The sequence below is a fragment of the Meles meles genome, chromosome 5 (genome assembly GCF_922984935.1).
Source record: "Meles meles chromosome 5, mMelMel3.1 paternal haplotype, whole genome shotgun sequence".
NCBI lineage: Eukaryota > Metazoa > Chordata > Mammalia > Carnivora > Mustelidae > Meles > Meles meles.
Genome location: NC_060070.1, coordinates 133,031,187 through 133,053,813, shown reverse-complemented (window position 1 = coordinate 133,053,813; position 22,627 = coordinate 133,031,187). Strand labels below are relative to the sequence as shown.

The 22,627-nt window shown below is 42.6% G+C and overlaps 1 protein-coding gene across 2 annotated transcripts in view; it reads left to right on the top strand.

Moving 5' to 3' along the window:
- F13A1 (coagulation factor XIII A chain) overlaps window positions 1-22,627 on the top strand; it is a 167,188-nt gene that overhangs the window by 114,298 nt on the left and 30,263 nt on the right. For both annotated transcript variants that reach the window (XM_046004210.1, XM_046004209.1), the window contains exons 9-11: window positions 6,690-6,793; window positions 8,121-8,209; window positions 16,491-16,644. In XM_046004210.1, coding sequence (XP_045860166.1) covers window positions 6,690-6,793; window positions 8,121-8,209; window positions 16,491-16,644 — 347 coding nt within the window. The remainder of the gene's footprint in view (window positions 1-6,689; window positions 6,794-8,120; window positions 8,210-16,490; window positions 16,645-22,627) is intronic.

Genomic DNA, 22,627 nt, shown 5'->3' with positions numbered 1-22,627 from the left:
AGATGAGTGGCATCTACTTCCTGAGCATTTTAAGGATTATTTCTTTTGTGTTTGCCAATTTTTGCCAAATTTAGTTTCATTCTTTGTCTTGCCCATTTTCTGATGCCACAATAAAAAAGTAAAACAGATAATCAAAATAGGGGAAGCTATCATAATCAAAATAGGGGAAGCTATCAAAAGAAGAGAAAAAAGTAAAATTAAAAAGAATCATTGTAATAAGACTGCTAGAAAATGCTCTTAATAAATATTTAAGAAATCAGTACCTGAAAGCTTAAGAAGAGAGCAGAAAAGCTCAAGACTAAGGAAAGACACACTCCCAGAAAACTTTGTAAATGGAAACAAACTCCTTAGGTACTATGGTACCATATATGTAACTGAATACATCTGGGCTGGCATTTATCCAATACATCCTGGTAGGGACATACAGCGTTTATGTAGGCTGAGTGTCCTTTCTGATTGGTTGAGATTTCCAGTCAGTTCATGTCTGTGTCTGAGCAGTTATTAATTATTTTGATTATTACCCCTTCTATAAATACACCACATAGTTTCATTTTGGGAATAATAGCACATCCCTAAGCCTACCCCCTTTATCTTCAACACCCCAATTGGGGTCTTTCATGCTACAGAAGACTGCTTAAACTATTTCTCAATTAGCATTGGAGGACCCCTTCCCTGCAAAGGACAAGCAAAAACAACACTTTCATCACTTCACTTTTTTCTTGGTGGGTAGTTGGTTTCTACAGAGGGGTTGTCCTGGTCTCCAGAAGATTGGACCTCCAACCTTTGACTAATGATCCCAGAGAGACTTTAAATGTCCCTTCCTCGTTTCAGCATTCCAACAGCCCCTGACAATGAACAGCTACATTCTGAAGCAGTGTACTGCTCCTATCTCCCAGCTCCATAAAAGATTCCTCCAGCATTCCTCTTTCTCTGAATAATTCCTTTTCATTGTTTTGCTTCATTACCTTTCCTAACTGACAAATTTTTTTCTTGGTCCAGGCTTTCATTTCTGCTTTGGAATGTCTTGCTAGACAAGCCTCAGAATCCATCAACTTGTCTACACTTCTTTCAACTCCCAGCCCACCCATACCTTCTACCACTGGAATGGCCAAAGCTCAACAATTTCAGGGATTGCTGTCATTTTTGTCACCAATAGCATTGCCTGTATTAAGAGTATACCAAAAGAGCCTGGGAAGCGGGGTTGCATGCATCTGCCACAAATACACAATTTGCAAGATAGCGAAGTACCTTTCTTCCACTCCCTCCCATTTTAAAAATAAAAGAATTCAAAGATTTGTTTACATATGAAATTGGCCCAACAATTCTCCTTGAGGGCTTTCAGTCAATCTTATTTGTGCTTTCCCTTGAGCCATGATATAACTGCAGAAACAGGGTTACAGGCCCACACCTCTTTCTTCCCTTGTTGGGAAATGTTCCTGGACAAATTGTAAATGAGACCACCCTGTGGAGCATTTAAGTAATTAGCCAAGTTAAAGGCAGTAAAGGACTCCTTGCTTAAATTATCCAGTTTATTGTCTTTGAACATCTAACACGTAGAGACCCAAAGCCCATCTTGATTTCAGCTGTGTTCTTTCCATTTCTCCATCATCCCACAGGTTCCTGCAACTCCAGATGTGACCTTAGCCAGTGGTTAAAACCAGGACATATTTTTAAATGTGCTCTATTTTCTTTTAACAAAAAAAATAGTCCACTTATGTGTATGTGTGTGGGGGGGTAGAAAATTAGTTCATGTTTATTATAAAAATTTCAAACGTTGCAGAAAAAATACAAAAGTCAGAGTCATCCATCTTCTAACTCCTCATTTTTTATTGCTGCATAACAAATTACCAAAAACTTAGCAACCTAAAACAACACAAGTTTATTATCAGTTTCTCTGGGTCAGCAGTTTGGGCACAAGTTAACTGCGTCCTCTGCTCAGGGTCTCAGATAATGGCAATCAAAATGTTAGGGGAGGTTGTGGCCCATCTGATGTCCAGAACTCTCTTTCAAACTCATTTAGGTTCTTGCAAGGATTCAGTGCCTTGAAGCTATAGAACTCATAGAAGCTTTCATCTTTTACAGGGTCAGTAGGAGAATGTCTCTGCTGCTTCCAGTCTCCAGCCTTCTCTGTCCGTAACATCTAGAACCAGATTTAAAGGGCTTACCTGATTAGATCAGGCCCACCTTGCTAGCTCCCTTTTAACTAACTCGGAGCCCACAGATTAATTATATTAACTACATGTGCAAATTCCTCTTTGCCATGTAAAGTAACATAATGACAGGTATGATACACCATCCTATTCATAGATTTCACCCACATTCAAGGGGAGGAAATTATACAAAGGTGAAGGTCATTTAAAATTCTGCCTTCCACACATAAGTACACACACAATATGTGTTCTGTCTATGATTTTTAAAACTTAATATTCCATAAGTATCTTTCCTGCCTAATATATGTAGATTTGCATTTTTGTGATTGAATAATATTCTGTTTTGTGTTTCAAAACAGCCATGAATTAGAGAGACTATTTCTGATTTTTCCTTCTTCAAATTATGCAAGGATGAACATTCTGAAATACTTGTCTTTGCATCTTGTGATTATGTGCTATGCATAAATTCCAAGGAAAGGGGTTAATCAAAGGATAAACCAAACCAATGCTGTGACGTTCTCTGAAGGTCCCTCAGCAATGCATGATGCTGTTTTTTTCTAGAAAAGCTCTGCCTTTGGTGAAGATTCTGCTGATCCTTTGTACCAGTTCTGCTGAGTTATTAGCATCCTTGAAAGGAGTTCTAGAAATCACTAGCTGTCACTGCAGGAAACCTGCAAAAAGTAACATAAAGCAAAGTGGTGTTCTTTAAGAGTATATCATTCCATCGTTACTCTCCCTCAAGAAAGTTATTTTCAACTTGATTAAATAACTCTCAATGAAATGGGGCTTTATTTTAATTTCTACACTGCTTCTTTAGAAAGTGGCAATAAGAAAACTAGATCATTTTGAAGGTTTCTAACTTTTCTTTTACCTTTAAAGGGACACCAGACATTTTGATCATATAGTGGGAAGTGGGAAGTCAAGTTTCCAATGAAGGTGATGAGAAAATGAATCTTAATAACAAATAAGCAAATGAAAGCTTAATTACACCTTTCTTGGAGATGTCCTATGCTTGCTAGAAGTTGTCCTTGCCTTTCGATCAAGTGATACTTTCTGAGCACTTTCTAAGGCCTAGCTCTAGGGCTGGAAATGTGTTGGTGAACAAGACAGAGTCCCAGAAGTGAATCAATCCCTCAACGAATGCATAATAAAATTACAAGATGAAAACAGAAAGACTATGACAGATCTAGATAAAGGAACTTTAAAATAACCTTTCAGGAAACATATATATTCCCCAACCTACAGACAACCTTGTTGCAAACAGAATTCAGAAATGTCTGTAAATATTAGCCCCTTTCATGGGTGACCTTAAAATGAAAAACAAATGTGTGTACCCAGAAATACTTAACATCCAGCCAAAAGGGAACCCTCATGGCATGAGTGGCCCAAGACACATTTTCCCTGGCCATTCTTGAGCAGAGAGAACAGCATGATTTGAAGAAAAAAAAAAAATCTGTGGCTTTGGAGGTAACATCCTCCCACTCTGTTCACGATGAGCCTGGGAGCCCAGCCATTGGCTTTCTACCCGTTGACTAAAGCCCAACCTCAACTTGGGTTCTCTATCTGAGATCTGAAATGCAAAGCTTGTTTATCTTGTTCAAGGCTAACCTTGCCCAGGATATTTGAATTTAAATAAGGAGGTTCTGGCACCTATTAATCTAGGGTGGTGGTGTAACAGTGAAATCGTAGTTAGAGCCAGGATTGCTAAACACAGGTTGCCTACACGGATTGTGTAGGAAGCAGGACTACGTCCATTTGGATTGCAAATGTTTCCTTGCTGTTTTCCTGGATCTCTCTGCCTAATGATGCAACTTTCGGTGTTCTGGAGGGAGGCTAACAGTCATGTTTAAATTCACAGTGACCTTCTTTCCAGCTTCAGAGGAAAGATACAGGCTCTCAAGCGGGAACCAACCTCAGGTTTCTATCCAACACCTCCATACCTTGACCCTGATCTACACCCACACCTCCCTGTCCCTGTGAACAATGCCTCAATCCCCATACCTGGCAAGGTTAAGCAGTCAACCTCATCCTCCTGCATTCTTGGGAGTTGAATGTCCTCTTACTCCATCTCTCTATTCTCTATTCCCACTCCCTGCCCTGGTTCTTCCTCCATAAGCATGATAATCTCACTAATGTGCAAATAATCAAAACACTCTTGCCTGTGTTGCATTACCTTTTAGCCATGGTCCTATCTTCTCTTTTTCCCTTCACAACCTAGATCACTCTGAGGAGAGAAACCTACACTGCATCCCTCCATTTCCATGCTCTCCTCGTTTAGCTTTGCCCCCCATTCTCCTCCCCCGTCAGTGAAGATGCCAGCAACTGGTTCAACCCTGAGTGTCTCACAGATATATAAAAATGTCTCTAGGGGTTTGTCTCCTGGGTTTCTCACTGGCTCTCAAGTTCATCACATCCAAAATTGAACTTGTCAGCCACCCAACACACACACCACCCAACCCAAACTGTCCTTCCCTCCTCCTTCATTCAGTCTTGGTCAATGGAACCATCATATTCCCCAGAAACATGAAAGTCTTCCTCCACTCAACCAGCTCTCTCCTCTCCACGTGCCTGTACCCACTGATGGCTCCCAGCCGTCCCCACCAGAGTGAAGGTCAATTCAGCTCCAAGACCCATCCTGCCTCCCCACCCATCTTCCACAAAGACAGATTTGCAAATCTAACTTGCCCAAGAATAGAGTCTAATCATTTGATCTGGGATAAAAGGATTTCACAGTTTCATCCTCCTTTATAGCACAGTTCATTGTTTAAGAGCTTGAGCCCTGGAGCTCTGTCACTAACCAACTCTGTGACCTCAGGTAAGATTCTTAACCTCTCTGGGCTTCCCCTGCAAACTGGAGATAATAATAGTAGTATCTTTCTAATAGGGTACAAGAATGTCAGATGTGCTAATATACATAAAAGTTTTACATATATACATAATATATACATAAAAGTTTTAGAACAGTGCCTGGCACACAGTAAGTGCTGTGCATTTTTGTTAGTTTTGTGATTCCCTGCCCACCCTTACCAGCCACCTCTATCCCCCGTGCACACAAATATGCAAGCATGCTGCCCTCACACCACGACATACAGCGTGCCATTCCCTAAACACACCGTGTGGGCTATTTCATGCCTCTACAATTTTGTTCTTGCTTCTCTTGTTGACTTTCCAAACTCCCACATTCCCCAGGACTTAGCTCAAATATCACTTTTGCTGTGAAACTTTTCTTCAAGCCTAAGGGTTTCCCCCACGGAGACCCCGCTGTATCCCAAATGAATTTCCAGTGCATCACGTCTATGAATTATTTTAAAAAGTCCGAGACTTAACTGTTTTTGAGCACTTATCACATGCCAGGTCCTATTCTAAGTACTTTACACTCATTATCTTGCTTACGCCTCACAGCAAAGCTATGAAATGTTGTAACAATTGGTTTACCTTTTCATCATTCCTCCTAGATCACAAGGATCTCTGTGGGCAAGAACCTACATGTCGGTCAGTCCCACATCCCCAGCACCTAGCCTGGTACATAAAGGGTACACAGTGAAATTAATACCTCCAAATTGAGCCAATCAAAGAGGAGCCAAACTCAGAGATGGGAACATGTACAAATTCCTGACATTGAAGGACACTTAAGTAAAGGATGAATGGTAGTTGGAACTGAAATTCATCCATGCTATAGACAAAGACTGCTGTAACTACTTCTCCCCACCATTAAATCGTTATTACTAGATGAATATTTTCTATAGCGCAGACGGCTTAATGTGCTCTCATTGGTTTCTGTACTGTCATATAATTTCAGGTCTTTCCAAGGACATCATAATACAATTCATGATGACATTTTATTCCATGTTCTTGCCTCAAGGGTCATATGCAAAGTTTTGTAAAGTTTTGGCTTGTGGGTTGCCTACCTTTGATAAAGGGTAAAGAGACACCCTGACACCCTTTTCCTCTTGGACACCAAATGGAAATTTGCCGAAATTAGAGACAATTATAGTCAGGAGTTAATGTTATAGTTTCTATGGCAACAGCCTAAGGCCATAAACACAAGCATTTTATTGCTTAATTGTTTCAAGAGATCTGCTTCTTATAAATCTAATATTCATAAATATAAACATAAATATAAAAGAAATACAAAGATACATGTATTTCGGTTTCAATTAGCTTTTCTTTTCTATCCTTTCAGCACATAGTATTAACTTTTATTTTCTACCCTTTTAGCACATAGTATGCTCTGTTTCATTAGGCAGCAGAGCATGCTTAAGACCAAAACTGTTTCATGCACTAGGTGGCCTTGAAACTGATATTAGCAGGGAAGAGAAGTCCAGCCACCTGATTCCCCCCCACCAAGGGTGCCAATGGGAATGCATCTGTCCAGCAAGCTCAAGTCCAGGATATCTCTGGCGAGTCTTCAATTTAGTTTATTTTTCCATTCCAGCAACTTGTAGGTAGTGTACTCACAGGAATTCTGGACACCTTTTGATTTCTTGGGGCATTGACTGGAACCGGAAGTTAAATCTTCTTGGGGTGGTGTTTTCTCAGGAACTACCACTGCTGGAATGAAGCCTGGATGACAAGACCTGATCTTCCCGTTGGATTTGGAGGGTGGCAAGCCGTGGACAGCACCCCGCAAGAAAACAGCGATGGTAAAATTGCATCCTCCCTCAGGGAACTCGTTTCACGGCAATCTTTCTTTTGCTCTTAGGGTTGCATTTGATGTGTGGGCAACATTCCCACTGGGAATGAACATCAAAAGCGTGTTTCCTGGGCCTATGTACAGTATTAACAGCCTGTCAATCAGTTTAATTTCATCTCAATGGTCGGCTTTCCCCTGATTATTCTATAACTGGTAAAAAAAAAAAAGCACATAAAACTTAACATATATAATTCATCTGCTCTTGCTTTGATAAGCAGTTTTGAGGACAAGAGAAAAATGTCTATGTAGGCACTTTTACTAGGCTCTAAAATATACCTCGGCCCTCTGTGATGCACAGTGATAAGCTATAAGGCAGTAGAGAAAATAAAGAACTCAAAAAATAGTTACAGATCTAGTTGTTTTTCCAGAACCTGATTTTTTTTTATGTTGTGTGATTTCTTCCAAAACCTAAGTATGTGGGTATTTATCATCTAACTTGCAGTCTATGCTAAGCAATGAGTGGCAGCTATGACCTCCCCCAGATTTTTATAAAATCACATCACAGGCCTCCATTTCTCTTTAATAGGATGATAAAAATCAGTGGCCTGGGGACATTATGTTTACTTCCTCAGGTGTTGATATGAGATATTGACGTGTGTGTATATATACGCATATATCCATAGACATTCATAACTTATTCATAAGAGACTCATGCTTTATTTATGCTGGATTTTGAGGGAGAATGTTCAACACTTTCTCTGTTCTCAATTATGTATCATGAGACGTCAGAGATGACTAATGGCAGTTAATCTCTTATTAACCAAAGATAGCTGGTTAAAATGTAAAGAACTTTATAAAAGTAATCATGTGCCTACTGACTTCCTGAATGTATGTTGGGCATTGATCGATGTCCAGATTCCTCAATTTAACACTTGACATCCATCCATAATGTCCAAAAACAAAACACAAAAATCAAAACAAACAATAACACAATCACTGGGGACACATTACTGTCCCCAGCATTCCAGAGACCGGTGGGAAATGGATCAGTCCTCTGTAAGCAAACAGCTCAGCCTCAGCACAAGCGTCTGAAGTATGTGTTCCAGGTAGGAGACCAGACACAGACATCATGATGCCCTGTATTTTGGTTTGAGGGGGCATTTCCAACGAAGCCCTCTTGATGACACACATTGGTCATTGGCTGTCTCTGGCCAAGGGAAGCATTGGGGCTATATCAATGATAAACTTGGGAACACTTGCCTCTTCAGAGCCTATATCTGTATCTGGACAGAACTGGAGATGACAAACTCACGTTTCCCTTCCTTTGTGTGATGCAGGGATGTATCGGTGTGGCCCGGCCTCTGTTCAAGCCATTAAGCATGGCCATATTTGCTTCCAGTTTGATGCACCCTTTGTTTTTGCAGAGGTAAGTAGTAAGCTGGAGAGAAGCGCCACTTTCTTCCCGAACTTCTTAACACTTGAAAAATAAGACATCAGGTTGTGACTTCTAAATTTCCCAAGTCCGTGGCATGTGTTTCAAGTCTACAAAGTCGGCTAAACATCATTCCCACCTCCAGGCTCTTAATTCTAAATGTAATTCTTACTTAACATTTTTCTCTCCTTGATGTTTTGAGATTTTCTCCTTGAAAAGCAATTGTGTTACTCACCTTAGTTAAGTTCTTCGCACCCATGAAATAGATACCAACTGCTCCTGAGAAATTAAGTGACTAAATGAATCCCTCAACAAAAAATTGGTGGAGACAGTCCATGAATTGAAATTTCAGAGCGTACTAGTTTACTCCGACACTAACGTAGCAGTTCACATAAAAACAAAATCCAGACACACCCCAACCAGGGTCTTAGTCTGGGAACTGCAGCCCAGTTCTTGCCACTCTGGGCCATCCATCACTGGGGAGGGAAAGCAGAGCTGCTGAAATAGGGAAGGGAGGGAATGACGGCTAGAAGGCAGCATACTTCATGGGTTTATGGGGAGTAGATGAGGCAGAGAATACACCAAGGAGACCTCTAAAACTCAAATTAAATATAAAGGGTATTGGTAAAGGAGAAGCCTGGGAGGCTGGGAGGCTGAGGGCAGGCGGTGAAGAGCAGAGAAACATGTGAGAGGCTAAGAGGCAGGATTTACCCAGAGTACAATTTCACCAATAAACACACTGAAGTAATGTCTGTTGTATACAGAATAGTTACTATGTAATCACTATGCCTACCATTTGAGACTCTTAGCCAACGTTCAAAATTGGTATTATGATTCTTCCCATTTTACAGAAAGGAAAATTGAGGCAGAGTGGTTAATAACCTGTCCATAGTCATTGAACTAATAAACAGTCATGCTAAGATCTAAAGCCAGGCAGGGACTGAATGAAACTCAAGTCAGTAACTGCCACCCTCTACTGCTACACTGGGATGGATAAATCCCTATTATAAATATGTGGTGGGCACTGTCCTGTAGGGAACTCAGAATCCTATGCCCTTACAAAACTAGATACTTGGGCCGCCTGGGTGGTCCGGTCCATTAAACCTCTGACTCTTGGTTTTGGGTGATGGAGCCCCTGGACAGGCTCTGTGTTCAACGGGAATCTGCTTGAAATTCTCTCTGCCTCTGCTCCCCGCCCTGGTGCTCTCACTCTTAAATATATAAATAAATCTTGAAAAAAAAAAAAAAAAGAAATTAGATTCTTGGTGGGAGGTGGCAATACATAGCACACTAAAGGTTAAATAACAGTAGTACATGAGGCTCTGTGGAGCTAATTGTCAGAGGAGCCGTGTAGGTGATGAATGATCTGCATTAATACATACAGATTCGTTAATTGAGGAGCCCGCGTCAGGAACTGAGTGGCACAGTAAAGGCTATAAGACACCATCAGGGAGGGAGGGTGACATGAGGACGGATGATAAGGACACCTGTGTGAGAGCCACAGCGGATGGACAGGAGCACTGTGGGAGCACATGGAGAGAGGGACACGGAGGCTCCTTGGAGCCTCAGCTGTGTCTTGAGAGAGAGTTTGGAGTTACTCAGTCCAAGTGGGTAAGAAAGAAGCCTGAGGAAGGAAAGAATCTGGGGCAGAGGGGACAGTCTGAGCTTCTGAATGGTGTGTGAGGGAAATGACAAGTTGTGCAGGCTCACGGAAGGTGGCATATCCGGGGTATAGAAGATGTGGGCAGAAGGAACTTGAGCGCAGTGGAGCTGGGGCTTGAAAGGGGTGGCCCCAGGGGGGCGGTCAGGGGGAAGCCTGTGCTTGCCTCACACCCACCGGAGAGGGCGGGGCCGAGCTCCCCAAATGGCAAGAGGCGGGAAGGAGGAGGGAGCATCCGGAAATGTTTAGGAAGTAAAATTACCGCGAATATTCAGACGGCAAGATCAGGAATTTGAATACACAAAGGGGACAGTATTTCTAACATGGAGACTTCCATTACAGTTGCTAGAAGCCTGGGGAAAACAGGCAGACTGTATTTCGAATTTCATCCCCCCTCGATTTCACTTCAGGATTTGGAAATTTATCCAACCTCCCCAGCCGCCAACTGATAGTTTATGATGCTAGGAGAACCTCTTAATGGGAAATCACTCTAAAATTCACAGAGCCACGTTTCTTATATTTTTATTTTGCTTTGTTGCTGCAGAGAAAGAGGGAGCAACCTCCTTCCAAGAGCGAATTGCCTAATAGCTGTTAATGCAAACGCTTTTTGCTATTATTAAATATAGATCGGGGTGTTGTGCATGTCATCAGGATTCGCAGATTATAATTACTCCTCTCTCAGCCACTGCAGACTTGTCTGACAGAGCGTAGGATTTGCTGCTTTGGCACGGGCTGAGCCCCGGGGCTGAGCCCTTTATAAGAGATGCTCAAGCTGTTGAAAGTGTATGAGGAATCTTTTCTCAAGGGTGCCCAAAGTAGGACCACATGGGGGGCGTCGTATTTAACTTTAATGAGTGTCCATGACTCAGGTTCAGATGGCATCCTCCCTTCCCTGCTCCATCCTCTGGCTGCGTAAGCCTGCCTGTCACACCCCAGGCAGGCAGCCCAGTTTGCCTTTTCTTGCCTCTTACTGGTCATTCCTTACTCACTTCCGGGCTGGATTAAACATCATGTTCGCTGACGTTTTTTGATCATCTCGGAACCGTGGTCTCCTTTAGTGAAAGCAAAATCCAAAATAAGAAGTGAAGGGGAGCAGAGGATACAGGCTTCCAGTTATAGAATAAGCCACGGGGATGAAAGGCACAGCATAGGGAATATAGTCAATGATGTTGTAATAGTGTTGTGTGGTGACAGATGGTAGCTACACTTGCCATGAGCCCAGCATAGAGAAGTTGAATCACTATGTTGTACACCTGAAACTTATGTAACATTGTGTATCCACTAGACTCATTTTAAAAAATTAAAAATTAAAAAAATAGGCAGGTACATGAGAAGATCCTATCTCTGCCCCATTTCCTCTCCTCCTGTATTTTAGAAATGCATTCTTCACATTTTTAGATTGCGTCCAGGGCTTGAAGCTTATTTCTCTAACTCCTCCTTTCTCATGCCCTCAGTGCCATGGAGAGGACCTCCATTCTGTAAGCCCATCTGCCTTTTCTTTCCCCAACTAATGGTGGCCTTTGGCTTCTAAAGGGGGAGAGGAGAGAGCAGAACAGTGCTAAGCTGTGGAGTTCTCTCGTGAGTTTCCATGTTCACTTCCATCTTAGCTTCCTCTCATTGGCTCTGTCCTCCCCTTTGTACCAGCCCACCCCAAACCTGCACATACATGCACACTCGAGCACATCCCCACTCCTCCTTCCCTCCCTGTTTCTGAGCTGATTTCTACAGCAAGGATGACTGGTCCCCCAGGGCCACAGTAATTGCTCCATTGTTCAGGAGCTACATAGCAATTTCCCTTGATGTGGGCCAGAGGCACTGTGGATACCAATGGTACAGATACTTTCTGCTCAATTCAGGGTTATTTTGCTACCACTTGTTAGCCCATTTGGGGGACTCCTATCCTGATCTGAAATAGTTCATCCATTTATTCAAATAATGTGTATGATTTTAGAATCAGGTTGGCTTCTCTTCTTAATCTTCTTCATGCATCTGCCAGATGTATGGCCAGAAATACCTTCTAAGGGTATATACCTCCTACACTATTGGTGGGAATGCAAGCTGGTGCAGCCACTCTGGAAAACAGCATGGAGGTTCCTCAAAAAGTTGAAAATAGAGCCGCCCTATGACCCAGAAATTGCACTCCTGGGTATTTACAACAAAGATACAAATGTAGTGATCTGAAGGGGAACATGCATCCCAATGTTCATAGCAGCAATGTCCACAATAGCCAAACTATGGAAAGAACCTAGATGTCCATTAACAGATGAATGGATAAAGAAGATCTGGGATATATGTATATAATAGAATACTATGCAGCCATCAAAACACCCCCCAATATTGCCATTTGCAACAACATGGGTGGAACTATAGGGTATTATGCTAAGCAGAATAAGTCAATCAGAGAAAGAGAATTATCATATAATCTCACTGATATGAGGAATTTGAGAAACAAAGTAGATGATCATAGGGGAAGGGAGGGAAAAATGAAACAAGACAAAACCAGACAGGGAGACAAACCATAAGAGACTAAATCTCAGGAAACAAACTGAGGGTTGCTGGAGAGGAGGGGGTGGGAGGGATGGGGTGGCTGGATGATGGACTTTGGGAAGGGTGTGTGCTATGGTGAGACTGATGAATCACAGACCTGTACCCCTGAAACAAATAATACATTATATGTTAATTAAAAAAAAAGAAATGCCTTCTAAAAATACCATGCATCCATCCAGGTCTGTGATGCTGATTATTCTCCTTTGAACTCTGTACAACAGTGAGCTCTATGAACTTGATTCCTAGCCCACCTCCCTCTCTTCTCTGACCCTTTTCCTATCTATTCTCCACAAACTAGCCAGAATTATCCTTTAAAAATGTAAATAAAACACATTACTCCCTTGCCCCCAACCTTCTAGAGGATTACCACCACCCTTACAATAACATTGATCACAAGTCTTTACAAGATTCTATGTGATCTGGCCCCTGGCTTTCTTTCCATCTTGTCCCTTGCTCATTTCCCTCCAGTCATACTGACCTTGCCCTTCTGGCAACATGTAGACATAGTCTTGTTTCTGAGCCCTAATATATATACTGTTCCTTTTTCTGGAAAAGCTCTTCCCTACCCTCCCCCACACTTTGTACACCTGACCCCTCCTTGCATCCAAGTCTCTGCTCAGGTCACCTCTTCAAAGAGGCCTTGACTCACCCTATCCCACCCCCACCTAAAATCTCACTTCCTGACCTGTTGCTTTTATCCTTCTACCCTGCCTTAGTGTTATTATTTCTCTCCCTTCCAGAACATAAGCTCTATGAAAGTATTGTCATCACTGAAAGCAAGTTCTGGCACAAAGTAGTCATGGATAAGTACTTGTTGAATGAATGAATGATGGATGGATGTCTGAATGAAGCAAGCAAGCAAACAAGAGCAGATGCAGAGGACCCTGCTAAGAAGAGAATCTCGGAGATTAGGATAGGATCCCAATGGTGTCCTCAGAGCTGGCAATCCTGGTAGGAGAGACGAGGCACAGGGACAAAGCAGCAGGGAACACACACAGGGGTCTGGCCTCATAGCCAGCATCTATAGGCTGAAGGAATGGCAAGCACAGAGTAGAGGGATGGCAATTGTGCCAGAAGGTTCATGGACCAGGTTCATGGACCCACTGCCTCCACGCACTCTCAGAGGAGCACCACTTTCTCTCCACAGCCTATTTTTGTAGCTATCTCTACTTGGGAACAAAGGAGCAAAACAAATCTTGCTGCATCCTGTATAAAGAGTTTTCATTCTTAATGGTCATGAGCATAGCTTCTGCCAGCAGTGGACATAAGCTTATATTCCAGGGGTACACGCTGAACTCAAGAGAGGGAACCCTCAGCTTGCAACCCCAGCCCACCTTTGCTGGGACTCTGGAACTCAGTAAGTACCTGACCAGAGGCTTAGTTCCTGTGTCTGACAAAGAGACAAAGGTGTGGTGGGCTGAAACCAGCACCAGACTCCATGCTGGGATGCCCTGGTTCTACATGCCCACAGGCGGGTGGGCATAGGGGTAGGACTAGATGGCCATTAAGACTCCTTTTCATTCAAAAGAAGTTAGCCTTCAACATAGGGCTTTTTCCAGCAGTGATCTAGCTTTCCACCCTGCAAGAGTGGCATTATTAAACCCAAGCTGAGAGACATTGAGTCTTGCCCAAAGTCACAGAGTATAGATCCAGTATAGATCCAATATTCTTTCCAGAATCACCTGCACGTACTGCCTGCCGTCAACATGTAGTTGGCGTTGGCTGGGGGCCTAGCACCATTACTCTTTTAAGCCCTCAGTGGCTCATACACAGCCAGGTTGGAGGACCATTGCCCTAGTGGCTGAAACTGAAAAGAAAGTTTGCTAATGTTGATCAGAAAGAATACTTTCTCTCCCCCTCCCCATGACATACATATGCAAGCGCCATTTCATATGTGGGTTTCTCCTAGCCTCTCTCCACAAGGGACAGTGCTGCTGGGCTGGCCTGAGATTGTAGCCCTCATAAATTTCCTAAGCTCTACATTCAAGGGAAGACAATGATTTAGCCACTTGCATATTTAGCCTCCTCTCCCTGGAAAACTGTAAACTGTGGTAAGGGTGCTTATTAAGAGGATATTTATCAGCATTGTTGCTATAATTTGCAAGCGCATAAGGAGGCTGTTTGTGCTCCCATGGCCTTCTCCAGAGGGAAAGCCAAAATCCTCAGGAAGCTTTACTCCGCCCCCCCCCAAATGACAAATATCCCTGATGTCTACCCTATCATGGCCTATCCTGATTCCTAAATTCAAATTTTGGCCTTGCACATCCTAGGGCTAGTGCCACAAAGCCAGGATTATTCTGCTGAAGAATGAGGTCACCATTTATCACCCCTCAGATATCTGAGCCCCATGCATGGGATCACTTGTACCCCAAGCATGAAACCATCTCCCCACCTCATGGCAGTCCTCATGGTGCAGCAGGGTTGTGTGGGAGAGGCAATGCACAGTGAAGGTCAGGGAATGGGCCAGTCCAGGGTGAAGGTCAGGAAACAGGCTATGGGCTAGCCCTGGGTTTCCTTCTGTAGCAACTCCCGGCTATGGGACCACCAACACTTTGCTGACCCTTCTTAGCCCACTTGGCACACTCATCTCTAAAACAGGGATAAGAATACATACCTCACAGGTGGTTATTGCTGCGAGGTTTAGATTAAATGATTTGTAAGTGTCCCTGAAACCTTGTGGCTCTTCAGTAAATGTCGGCTACTTGCTTTCACCTCAGTAGAGGTCAGAGTCCATGTAAATTCAGAACATTTTGTGAGAAAGTAGAGAAAAGTTGCTCTTTGTAACCTCAACTTTGAAAGTTAGGGTTTTATCATCAAGTCCCCCCTTGCCTAATAAAAACCATTACATTTCACTCAGTTTTAAAGTTTACGAGTCATGCTCATGAGATCCTAGCTCACTTGGTGCTGTCTCGCTAACACGTTACTATGAGATTGGCAGAGCAAGTATAACCATTTTCATTTTATAGAAACAGGAACTGAAGTTCAGAGAGGATAAGGTAGTTTTCCAAAAGTACACATTCAAGATCAAAACCCAAGGTTCTTGCAGCTAATCCAGCGTGGCCCTGATCCACCCTCTCAGAACTGTGGTGGGGCAGTCCCTCTGCCTGTCACCACCTTCCTCTTTCCATTTTTTTTCTTTATTCCTTTTAGCTTTAACAGGGTATGATTAATATAAACTATTGTACATATTTAATAGATACATCTTGATGAGTTTGGACATATGCATACACCTGTGACATCTTCCCCACAATGAAGGGAATACGCACGGCCATGACCTCCAGAAATTTCCTTGTGTTCTTTCATGAGCTTCTATAGATTGGTTGGTAAGAACCAGTAACATGAACTCCTTTAGTTCGCTGACTCCCATGCATCTTCCAGCTTTCAACTTGGCTGTTACTTCCTCGCCACCCTCCCACCCTGCCCCACCCCACCTCACTGCCCCAGGTGCTCTCGTGGTTTCTTCAGCATCCCCCCACCCCAGGTACTTATTGTAAGCATTGTTAAGTCCTCGGGTGCCTCTTATCTCTCCACAGGGCCATCTTTGTATTGTTGGCAGTGTTTCTCTTCACTGGCCCAGGGTGGCTACAGAAGGTCCAAGCATCTCCTCACTTCACATGAAAACATTGAAAAGCAGGAAGGGAAGGGCAAACCCTCTCTTTTTATAACAAAGAAGAATCCTTCCAAGAAGCCACCCAGCAGATTTCCTCTTCTTCCCAGAAGGAGGTCACAAATCCACAGCCAGATTAAGAACAGTCTGGGAAAGTAACGGGTGTGATGGTTTGGGCTCCTTTCTGAAGAGGTAGAATTCACCAGCAAGAAAAAGGGGAGAAAGAAGTGATTGATGTTTAAACAATCAATATCCAAATACTCTTCATTTATAACGCCTGATGACTAAAATAAGCTAGCTTGTCCTTCAGGTTCATTTTAAAACAAATTCAGCCCTGTGAATCCAGTGTTGTTGAAGAGAAGAACATGTCCGCTCTAGGGATCCCGGACGGCTACACCATGGAGAGATTTTGATGACAAGGACTTCAGAGGGTAGCTAACGCTCTTTTCTCCTGTTTTTAGGTCAACAGTGATCTCATTTACATTACAGCCAAGAAAGATGGCACTCATGTGGTTGAAACTGTTGATACCACTCACATTGGGAAATTGATTGTGACCAAAGACGTCGGAGGAGATGGCATAAAGGATATTACTGATACCTACAAGTTCCAAGAAGGTAACTTACTGCCCCTGAATGAAGATTTCTTTGCCCAAGGTTGTTTAATACTCACTGTCACTATGAAATGTGTTCTGGAGAAAATACCCTAAACTTTCATGAGGAAGACACCTCATACCCACAATTTCTCCTTGTAGTTTTCTTGATTTGCTCTGAGCAGAATTCCCCTTTGCATCGCTTGTAAAGATGATCTGGTTTAAAGTCATGTCTTTTTTAACACAATCTAGTTCTTGCCCACAAAAACATGGAAGAATCTTAACTTCCAATAATAGAAAACACTGTGCAACTAATGTGATTTTAGTTCAATAATAGAAATTTAAACAACTGTTCACAGCTGTTTAGTACTTAACAAACTATTTTCACGTGCATTGTTCCATTGAATTATCATGGAAGTCCCTTGATATAGATAATACAATATCAACAGGAAGTGTGATCTCACTAATTCTGGTCCGTTAGGTCAAAGTCCCATTTCAATCATAAAATAATGTTCATGTTAATAGTGTTTATTGGGAGCTTCCAAGGGAGCTGTGGAGTTCAAAGCCATTTCAGTCAGTACCAGGCATCTACTCTAATGTCTGGAATTACATTGGGTGCCAGGGATCCCCATGGTGAGCAGGATTCAGTTTCTGTTCCTGGAAAAGTGATAGGATCATTATGTGGAGGGTTTGGGGAGCAAAAAAGAAAGATACTCAGTCCAGCCAGAAGATTCAGAAAAAACAGAGCAGAATGAGAGAAATCACAGGCCACAGTTAAAGAAATCTAGATGGGGGCTTCCAGGCACTGGGAACACGACCAAAAGCATCTGGGAGCTGTGAGTTAGTTGATGTGTTTAGGATTCTAAAAACATCAAGCTCAGAGTGCCAGTGGCTAGAGACAAAGCTGCCCAAGGTCAGTAGTGAACAGGAGTTAGAGGAGTTTGGGTTTCTTGATGGGGAATGTGGAGTATATTTTACAAATGATTCACCAGCGGAGGTTCTTAGGAGTGGCATTTATTTTAGTGAATGGAGAGAAATGACAAGTAATTAGCATATACCTAAATATTCATCAGTATTCCTGAAGTGCTAAGGAGGGCAGAATTTGTTTTAAATATTTTAGATAGTCTCTCTGCTCTTATTTAAAAAAGCAATTTGCACTATAAAGAGAAAGTTTGCTGAATTGAGAATTCTCACGCATTGTATTAGAAATTCAGGATTTTTGCCACCTGAACTAGTGAATTTTTGCTGTATTTCCGAAATGGTTCATTCTTTTCTTCTAGTGGTTATCATCCATTGCGCAACATAGATACAAATGTGGGTTGTTTTTTTTTTTTTTCTTTTTGGCTTTTTCCTGAAATGAGAGTTTAAAAACCCGTAAGTACAATAAAGCAAACAAGTAATGCCCTCTTGTTATAGAGTTGTGGGCAAAAAGGTTTGGAAAGGAAAAATAAAAGTCCATAGAAAAAGAGAAAGAGGGAAACCTGAGTGGCTCAGTCAGTTAAGCACTAACTTCCACTCAGGTCATGATCCCAGGGTCCTGGGATCGAGTTTCGCATCGGGATTCCTGTTTCTCTCTGCCTGCTACTCCCCCTGCTTGTGCATGCCCTATCTCTCTCTGACAAATAAATAAATAAATAAATAAATAAATAAATAAATAAATAAAGAGAGAGAGAGAGAGAGAAAGAAACTAGCGGCAACATTCTGTAATCTATTCATTCATCCATTCAAGAACTTGCTCTTAACCACCCACTATATTCCCAGCACTGTTGTGTAAGGATGAGACACAGAGACCTGTCTCCCTGTCTAGCTGGAGAGATGATCAGGAACCAAGCCCTCACCATGTTTGCAGCAGGTGCCCAGAACAGGGCACAGAGAAGAGGGTTTCCAAATCAGACTTGGGGTCCTGAAGGACATTAGTGATGGGCTCACCGAGACAGAAGGAGAAACAGGAACTGGCCAGGTGGAACACTAGGAGGGGAGACTTCTCCAGGAAAAGGCAGCCCATCAGGGATTGTGGATAAACTGGTGTGGAAGAAGTCTTGAACAGGTTGTAGAGAAAAAGCCGTGGCCCTACAGGGAGCCATCCAGACAACCAGCTGACTCTTCTAAACCACAGAGCAGGGCGCCATTGTCATCAGCTGTCATCCGTGGAGGTGACAGTGAAGGCCAAATCAGGGTCAGATGTCAAAAGAGAAAGGACCAAAGGCCAGTCCAACAGAAGAGGAGTTGGAGCTAGACCAGGGCTGGACACCAGATTAAAAGAAATAACATGTGCCCACTCCAGATGAGGAAGATAGCTGAGGTTCAGGCTTCCAGAGTTTGGCGAGAAGGCAAGTCTCAGGAGGGTGGACAGTATGGGGGTCTGGTCCAAGCAGAAGAGCCCCTAAATCTGCATAGATAGTTATGAGACACCCCACCTGGCTTCTGGGCTGGAGTTTGATCCCAGGAGGTTAATTAGCCTCTTAATCAAGAATGGCAGCTGCATTTAAAATTCTGACCTGAGGAATGACCAAGTGGGGAGCTATTTTACAGAAGGATTCAGAGACTGCGCCTGAATCTAGTGGGACCGACTGAGCGATTATAGATGTTGCCACGGGCCCCTAGGAAAGGCTGCCGGCATCCGTGGTCACACATTTGTCACTCCGATTCTCATTATTGAATCTCTCATATAATTTCTCTAACCATAAATGCTGAATGTGGCCAGTAAAATGTGGAGATGAATAAAAACATAGAGAAGAAATTATTACCAGATTCAGGGATTAACTATTTTAATTAACTAAATTGTGAAAAGATCATTTTTCACGTGGATGAACTAAAGCTTAATATTAATTTTACAATGTTTTCCTCAAATATGTAAGATAAGGAAACTATAAAATTTTGAAAACCAGAATTCTTAAAACTTCTGCGGCCATCTGTCTTCTTTTATGATGGTGTCTGGATCCCATTTCCTCTTCGTTCCATCAGTCATTCCCTCTGTCACTTGTATTTCCATGTCTCCTTCCCTATTAGCTCCTTCTCATTTGCATTTAAGCAGGATCAGTGTCACCTGTGTTAAAAAAAAATAGACAACTCTTTTTTCAGCAATATATTCCCCACCAAACATGCCCTGTTCTTTCTTCCCACTATTTTCCATGGCCAGGCATCTTTATTTATTTTTTTTTTCCTTTTTCATTAATTTTTTCAGCGTAACAGTATTCATTCTTTTTGCACAACACCCAGTGCTCCATGCAAAACGTGCCCTCCCCATCACCCACCACCTGTTCCCCCAACCTCCCACCCCTGACCCTTCAAAACCCTCAGGTTGTTTTTCAGAGTCCATAGTCTCTTATGGTTCGCCTCCCCTCCCCAATGTCCATAGCCCGCTCCCCCTCTCCCAATCCCACCTCCCCCCAGCAACCCCCAGTTTGTTTTGTGAGATTAAGAGTCATTTATGGTTTGTCTCCCTCCCAATCCCATCTTGTTTCATTTATTCTTCTCCTATCCCCCTACCCCCCCATGTTGCTTCTCCATGTCCTCATATCAGGGAGATCATATGATAGTTGTCTTTCTCCGATTGACTTATTTCACTAAGCATGATACCCTCTAGTTCCATCCATGTCGTCGCAAATGGCAAGATTTCATTTCTTTTGATGGCTGCATAGTATTCCATTGTGTATATATACCACATCTTCTTGATCCATTCATCTGTTGATGGACATCTAGGTACTTTCCATAGTCTGGCTATTGTAGACATTGCTGCTATAAACATTCGGGTACACGTGCCCCTTCGAATCACTATGTTTGTATCTTTAGGGTAAATACCCAGTAGTGCAATTGCTGGGTCATAGGGTAGTTCTATTTTCAACATTTTGAGGAACCTCCATGCTGTTTTCCAGAGTGGTTGCACCAGCTTGCATTCCCACCAACAGTGGAGGAGGGTTCCCCTTTCTCCACATCCTCTCCAGCATCTGTCATTTCCTGACTTGTTAATTTTAGCCATTCTGACTGGTGTGAGGTGATATCTCATTGTGGTTTTGATTTGTATTTCCCTGATGCCGAGTGATGTGGAGCACTTTTTCATGTGTCTGTTGGCCATCTGGATGTCTTCTTTGCAGAAATGTCTGTTCATGTCCTCTGCCCATTTCTTGATTGGATTGTTTGTTCTTTGGGTGTTGAGTTTGCTAAGTTCCTTATAGATTTTGGATACTAGCCCTTTATCTGATATGTCGTTTGCAAATATCTTCTCCCATTCTGTCAGCTGTCTTTTGGTTTTGTTAACTGTTTCCTTTGCTGTGCAAAAGCTTTTGATCTTGATGAAATCCCAATAGTTCATTTTCGCCCTTGCTTCCCTTGCCTTTGCCGTTGTTCCTAGGAAGATGTTGCTGCGGCTGAGGTCGAAGAGGTTGCTGCCTGCGTTCTCCTCAAGGATTTTGATGGATTCCTTTCTCACATTGAGGTCCTTCATCCATTTGGAGTCTATTTTCGTGTGTGGTGTAAGGAAGTGGTCCAATTTCATTTTTCTGCATGTGGCTGTCCAATTTTCCCAGCACCATTTATTGAAGAGGCTGTCTTTTTTCCATTGGACATTCTTTCCTGCTTTGTCGAAGATTAGTTGACCATAGAGTTGAGGGTCGATTTCTGGGCTCTCTATTCTGTTCCACTGGTCTATGTGTCTGTTTTTGTGCCAGTACCATGCTGTCTTGATGATGACAGCTTTGTAATAGAGCTTGAAGTCCGGAATTGTGATGCCACCAACTTTGGCTTTGTTCTTCAATATTCCTTTGGCTATTCAAGGTCTTTTCTGGTTCCATATAAATTTTAGGATTATTTGTTCCATTTCTTTGAAAAAAATGGATGGTATTTTGATAGGGATTGCATTAAATGTGTAGATTGCTTTAGGTAGCATAGACATTTTCACAATATTTACTCTTCCAATCCAGGAGCATGGAACATTTTTCCATTTTTTTGTGTCTTCCTCAATTTCTTTCATGAGTACTTTATAATTTTCTGTGTATAGATTCTTAGTCTCTTTGGTTAGGTTTATTCCTAGGTATCTTATAGTTTTGGGTACAATTGTGAATGGGATTGACTCCTTAATTTCTCTTTCTTCAGTCTTGTTGTAAGAAATGCAACTGATTTCTGTGCATTGATTTTATATCCTGACACTTTACTGAATTCCTGTACAAGTTCTAGCAGTTTTGGAGTGGAGTCTTTTGGGTTTTCCACATATAGTATCATATCATCTGCGAAGAGTGATAGTTTGACTTCTTCTTTACCAATTTGGATGCCTTTAATTTCTTTTTGTTGTCTGATTGCTGAGGCTAGGACTTCTAATACTATGTTGAATAGCAGTGGTGATAATGGACATCCCTGCCGTGTTCCTGACCTTAATGGAAAAGCTTTCAGTTTTTCTCCATTGAGAATGATATTTGCGGTGGGTTTTTCATAGATGGCTTTGATCATGGCCAGGCATCTTGAAAGAGCTGCCTGTGCTTGGCATCCCATTATGTGCCTTTTCCTTTCCTTTCTCACCTACCATCCCCTGCATTCTGCTCCCAACCACAGATCCCTGAAGCTCCTCCTCCTTTTCTTCTTCTTCTTCTTTTTTGAAGGTCTTGTTTATTTTTATTATTTGAGAGAGAGAGAGAGAGCATGATCGGGGTGAAGGGCAGAGGAGGAAGCAGACTCCCTGCTGAGCAGGGAGCCGGAAGCAGGACTCCATCCCAGAACTCCGGGATCACGACCTGAGCCAAAGGCAGACACTCAACTGACTGAGCCACCCAGGCGGCCCTAGAAGCTCCTCTTCTCAAATACTGCCAGCACCACCTGATTGCCATGTGGATTAAATGTTTGCAGATCTCAGCTTGCCTGAGCTTCTCGTACCTTCTGATGCTACTGCTCAACCCCTCGAATCTTGAAATTCTCTCTCCTCTTTGTTCCTAGGACACCACTTCTCCGGGTTCCATCCCAACCTACTTGACTCTTTATTCTAACTCTTTCTGCAACTCTAAGCTCCTCTTTTCCCCTCA